Below are 5,697 nucleotides of genomic sequence, written 5' to 3'. Positions count from 1 at the left end.
GGGGGGGGGGGGGGAAACCTAAAAACCAGCGATATTAGTCAAGAGTCCCCAGCTGGAAGTGCCACACGGCCACTTTTACTGGAAAGGGGAAAAGTTCAGGCGCTGCTTGGCGAGTGATGAAGCAACAGCGGGGTGCGCCGGGGCCGCGGGAAGCGGCGCTTCCCGGGAAAAGGCAGCGCGCGCGGGGCGGCGGCAGCGCGGGGCGGGGCCGCGGCCGGGGCCCTCACAGCCCTGCCCTGCCCTGCCCGGCGCGGAGCCGCAGGTGCCGCCACCGGCCCCGCCACCGGGATGCTGCTCTCCAAAATCACCTCGCTGGCGCATCTCCGCTCCGGGACCGCCGGGGAGCTGCACCCCGCCAAGCTACAGCCAGGTCAGGGACGCCCGGCGTGGGGGTGCCCGTCCCGGCTCGGGGCCGGCCGGGGCAGCGGGCGGAGCGCTGACGGGCGGGTCTCGTCCACAGGGAAGGAGAAGGAGCCGCTGGAGCAGCTGTACCGGGTGGGCCCGTTGCTGGGGAGCGGCGGCTTCGGCAGCGTTTACTCGGGGATCCGCCTCTCGGACGGCGCCCCGGTAAGTGGCGGGGCCGGCGGCGGGCGGAGCAGGAGGGGGCTCGGCGGGGCGGGCTCCGAGCTCAGCCCGGCGCCGAGCTCATGCCGCCGTTCCCCTTGGCTCGCAGGTGGCGATTAAACGCGTGGCCCGGGACCGCATCTCGCAGTGGGGCGAGCTGGTGAGTGAGCGGGGACAGCGGGAGAACCCGAGGCGTGACGGGCGGGGATGAGCAGAAACGCGGGAGGCTGGAAACCGGGACGGCGCGGGGGGAGCGGGTGTGGGGTCACCGGGGGACGCGGGGCATCCCGGGCCGGGGAATGCCTAGCGCCGATGGGGGCGGGCAGGGGACACCGGGATGTCCAGGACCGGTGGAAGAGGGCAGGGAGACACCGGAGCATCCCCTGGACGGGGAGATGCTTAGGACCGGTGGATGAGGGCAAGGGAACAGCAGGGCTTGCCGGGGACGAGGGTGGCTCAGCCCCGCTGATGGCAGCGTGGTCCCCCCGCAGCCCAGCGGCAGCCGTGTGCCTCTGGAGATCGTGCTCCTGAACAAGGTGGGCTCTGGCTTCCACGGCGTCATCCAGCTCCTGGACTGGTTCGAGCTCCCGGACAGCTTCGTGGTGGTGATGGAGCGTCCGGAGTCGTCGCAGGACCTCTTTGACTTCATCACGGAGCGGGGGTTCCTGCCGGAGGAGATGGCGCGGGGGCTGTTCCGCCAGGTGCTGGAGGCCGTGCGGCACTGCAACAACTGCGGCGTCCTGCACCGCGACATCAAGGACGAGAACATCCTGCTCGACCTGGCCACGGGCGAGCTCAAGCTCATCGATTTCGGCTCCGGCACCTTCCTCAAGGACACGCTCTACACGCAGTTTGACGGTGAGCCCACAGCCGGCTGCCCTCCCGGTGCCGGGCGTTGCGCGGCCGGGCCGGGCTCCGGAGGTTTCCCCGTGGCGGGGGGGGACGGCATGAATTCTGCAGCCGCTGCCAAGTTGCTGTTTGGCACGGGGAGGATGTTGTGAAACGGGAGCCGGCTCCCGGCCCTGCTGACAGCCTCCGTCACCCAGCCTGGCTCGGGCTGGGGCGGGGAAGCCAGCGTGACAAAAACACCCTGGGGAGGGGGGAGCACCGGGGGGTTTGCAAAACCCGAGCACCGGCCGGTTTGGTTTGCGAGTGCGGAAGGGCTGGGGCTGCTCCTCTCCCCTTGTTTGCCTTGGTTTATAATTTAAATTTTTTTTTTTTCCCCATTGCGGGGTGGGGAAGGCGTGGTTTTCCCCCACCCGTAGGTGGGTTTTTTCCTCGCATGTAACGGCCGGGCCTTCCCCGGGCCCTGCTGCCCTCTTCTGGCACCGGCGCTTGCCTTTTACAACCCAAAGTTTGTAAACAAGAGTCACGTGCTGGCGGGAAGGCGGGCGGGTCACGCCGGGTGCCAGCGACGCCCAGGGATGCTCTGGCCCGGGGCTGATGAGCTGCCGTGTCCCGCAGGAACGCGGGTGTACAGCCCCCCGGAGTGGATCCGCTTCCACCGCTACCACGGCCACTCAGCCACCATCTGGTCTCTGGGTGTCCTGCTCTACAACATGGTGTGCGGGGACGTCCCCTTCGAGCAGGACGAGGACATCATCCGGGGCCAGCTCTTCTTCCGACGGCGCATCTCTCTCGGTGGGTAGCCGGCTCTGGGACGTGGCTGGGGGAGGCAGCAGCTCCCGGGAGCTCTGCAGGGCTTTCATCTGCCCTGGGTGGCTGCAGGAGGTGGCACATGTGCTGCCATCCTGCTCTCCTCCCAAGCAGAGGGTGGATGGGGAGGCTGGGCACAGCTCGGACCCTGCAGACAGAGGCACAGGGTGGACAGGAGCCTGCTCTGACTGACCACTGCTTGCTGCTTTCTCTCCTCAGAGTGCCAACACCTCATCAAGTGGTGTTTGTCCATGCGCCCCTCGGACAGGCCGTCCTTGGAAGACATTTTCAACCACTCTTGGCTGCAGGACATTCACCTGGAACCAGCTGAGATCCACCTGCACAGTTTGATCCAGGAGCCTGACAAGTAAAAGCTCCATGCAGCTCCGGGTCATAAGAAGCAAAGAAAACCAGACTTTTTCATCTTGACCATAACACTGAGCAGGGATCCTCAGATGTTCTCAGATGGGAATGTGCACATCTTGCCCTGGAGCTGGGCTGGGGACCTGCTCTTCCAAGTTCTGGTAGCCACCATCCCAGGCAGCTGTCCTGGACTCCATCTGAATGACCTTGTCTCTTCTGAGATTTTACCAGTAATTTTTTTTTGACTGGTTTTGGAGGCTCTCAAGTGTCATCTTGACCTGCAGAACTGGATGACCTGACTGCAAGAAAAGCTTCAATGGGGGAAAACTGTGGGGAGGGCAGAGCCTGTGGCAAAGTGGCTGTCCCTTCTCACTGTCCCTTCTCGCTGTCCCCATGCTCGTGTGCCTTCTGTTTGATCTGAGCTGTACTGGAGGAAACACTTGACTATTCCTACAGTGCTGCTTTTCTGAGACTCGCCTGGCCTATAGTTCCTTTTCCCCTTTTCAAAAAGGAAATGGGTCAGAAGATGCTTGGGAACCAAGTGGGTTATGCCTCGCCTCCTGTGCCTCCATCCCACACGGGTTTTCTGGGGTTCTTTGCTTCTCTGTGCCCTCACGAATGCACAAACAATGCAAACCAACAGCTGTAAATGTGTACATAGTTCTACGGGAGCAAAGCTTGATGTACAGTTGTGAATAGTGATAACATTTTGCCTTTTTTTCCTCATTTCCAGTTTTTGTTTTTAATTTATTTTCATAAATTTGTTGTTTGTTTGTTTTTTAAAGGAAGAGTTCGAGCCACAAGGATAACTTATTTATTTATTTATAATTCATGTGGGTTTCCAGCCCATGCCTTGCTTCTACAGCTGCTGATCCCCCGGTTTTCCATTCGGGTCTTCCCTCTGTTTCTGTCCTGTGTCCATCCCCGGGCCCGTCGTGTTTCCATTGGATGTCTGGTGGAGGTGTGGGGTGGTTGCTTCTCCCCAGCTGTCTGTGTACATAGTTCTGGGTGCTGTTCTTTCCTTGCCACGTGCAGATCTCAGTTTGCAGCTGAATTTGGGTTTTTTCCACGGGTGTCTTGTTTTTTTGGGCTGGGGAGGGGGGGCTGGCCTGGGCTGTCTGCACTGTCCAGTCTGTACCTGTAACCAAGTGTGTAGCCGGCGGGTTTTGTTAATAGTTAATATTGTACAGGGGAATTGAGAAATCTTATTTTTTTTATGCGGTTTTAAATAAAAACAAAACACTTGCTGTGATGGAAACATTCCTTTGTTGCGGGGTGGGATGGAGGATATGCTGTGAGTTGTGGGGTACCAGTGACCACACCATGGCTACTCCAGGGACCTTGTCTCCAGCCACACTTGACTCCAAAATCCCACCCCAGCACGAACTGGGACCAGCCGTCAAAAGCACCACGGGACAGCCGGATCCATCCCTCCACGGGGTGTTTCCAGAGCTGCCTGCTCCTGGCAGCTCTCCTGGGAGAGATCAAAGAGGTGCTGAGCCCTTTTCGCTCCCATTCATCCGCAGGCTGGTGCAGAGCATGTGCTGGAGCTGGCGAGTAAACAAACATCAAAGCGCCCTTACGAAACGCCGGATGTTGTCAGCCAAATTCAATTTTGGTAAAGCAGATCCTGTTGCTCCGGCTCCGTTGGGTGTTGCGTGCCGGGGGCTGGTGGGTGCAGGAAGCTGCCAGCGGGCTGTCCCCACCTCCAGCTCGGCCAACGCAGAGGAGCAGAGGAAGCTGATCTGCGGATTACGAGAAGTCGGTCGCTATCAGTCAGCAGCGGTCGAGTTTTTTACCCTCCAAACTGTCAAACCCCATTTCCAGCTCTGCGGCACTTCAGGGATGTTTGTTTGTGTGTTTTCTTATCTTGGTTTTGGTTGGTTTTTTTTTTTTTTTTTGAATTAGTTTACATGTGTTGAATTTTGGAGCCCTGTTTCTGTGTGACCTGGAGCAGCTGCTGCTGCGTGCACAGGGCTGTGTCAGCTCCAGGGAAGGGGCAGTTTTCCCTTTCTAGAGGTGATTTTGCAAGTCCCCAGGCCAGATCTGACACAACAGGACCCTCCTTTCCTTGGCTTGCTCCAGAGTTTTTTCCTTAATATCCCCATGTCCAGTGAGCAGTCCCTTCCCCAGCTCACCCTGGACTCTCCTGTCCTGCTTTCCAAGCCATGAACCTGCTAGGAGGGAAGGAAGGGTCCTGGAACCACATCTCAACCTTGTGGAGTGCTATCATGTCTATGTCTCTGCCTCGGTGAAGAGAGTGTTAAGTTGGTTTGTTTGTTTTGCTTTTTTCTTTTTTTCTTGTTTTATTTTTTTTTTCCTATTTCACTCAGCTGCATCTTTCATCTCCTTGGGGCTGCTCGAAGCAGGAAGCACAGCTCCAAACGCCGTCAAAGTTTAGGCCTATTTTGAGATGTGGTTTAGATCTACCCGTCTCTCTCTCTTTTCCCCTCAAGACCATCCAGGAAGCTGCTCTTACACGAACACAAACATCCCCACCACACCTCCTGCTACCCTGAGCCCCTCGTGTGGCCACCGTGCCCCCCGGCACCAGCAGAGCGCTATCGCGGCCTCGCTGCGGGCCCGGCCCACCCTTCCCGTAAGCGCTCGCGACTGTTGCGGTGTTTCTTAGAAAACTGAGCAGGTCCCATGTGGAGCTGGCTGCTGATAGTCCCTTGGCTTCCGCCTGTGGCTGGTGATTTTGTCACCCCCAGGCTCTTGCTGCAGGCGCGGGACAGAGCCAGAGTGTCCCCAAGATCCCACTGGCCCAGGGGACTGTCCTGTCCCAGGGCTGGGTGTTGGAGGGTGTGTGTTTGATCCCCGGTGCACCAACAGTGCTGAGCAGCAATACATACACAAGTCTAAGTGCCACCAGGTTTGTGTCCCAAGCCCCTCTGGAAAAGGATCAGCGCATGTTTGATTCCCTGAGCACCAGCCTTCCTGAGCAGTAACGCCGTCACGAGGACAAGAGCCACCAGATTCATGTCCCAGGTCTCTGCCATCGAGAAAGGATCATGGCAGACGTGATGGGAGACCAAAGATGGGCAGTTACAGCATCAGTTGTCTGCTCTCCCCTCCAGGCTACCTCTCACCATTGCACTCAGGGCCTGGGGG

At 58.8% G+C, this 5,697-nt stretch overlaps 1 protein-coding gene across 2 annotated transcripts; it reads left to right on the top strand.

The window, feature by feature from the left end:
• The first annotated feature begins 215 nt into the window (after window positions 1-215).
• Window positions 216-3,835, top strand: PIM1 (Pim-1 proto-oncogene, serine/threonine kinase). Of its 2 annotated transcripts, XM_041422786.1 has the most exons (6): window positions 216-370; window positions 461-567; window positions 674-724; window positions 1,056-1,422; window positions 2,029-2,205; window positions 2,440-3,835. In XM_041422786.1, the coding sequence occupies exons 1-6, from the start codon at window positions 289-291 to the stop codon at window positions 2,589-2,591; spliced, it is 936 nt and encodes a 311-aa protein (XP_041278720.1). In that variant the 5' UTR covers window positions 216-288; the 3' UTR covers window positions 2,592-3,835. The 2 variants fall into 2 exon arrangements, with proteins under 2 accessions (XP_041278720.1, XP_041278719.1); XM_041422785.1 differs by having other exon boundaries at window positions 216-567.
• Window positions 3,836-5,697: the final 1,862 nt, after the last annotated feature.

Source organism: Onychostruthus taczanowskii, unplaced genomic scaffold (genome assembly GCF_017590055.1).
Source record: "Onychostruthus taczanowskii isolate IOZ18803 unplaced genomic scaffold, ASM1759005v1 scaffold74, whole genome shotgun sequence".
NCBI classification, from domain to species: domain Eukaryota; kingdom Metazoa; phylum Chordata; class Aves; order Passeriformes; family Passeridae; genus Onychostruthus; species Onychostruthus taczanowskii.
The sequence above is the reverse complement of the archived record's forward strand: the minus strand, read 5'-3'. Positions and strand labels throughout refer to the sequence as shown.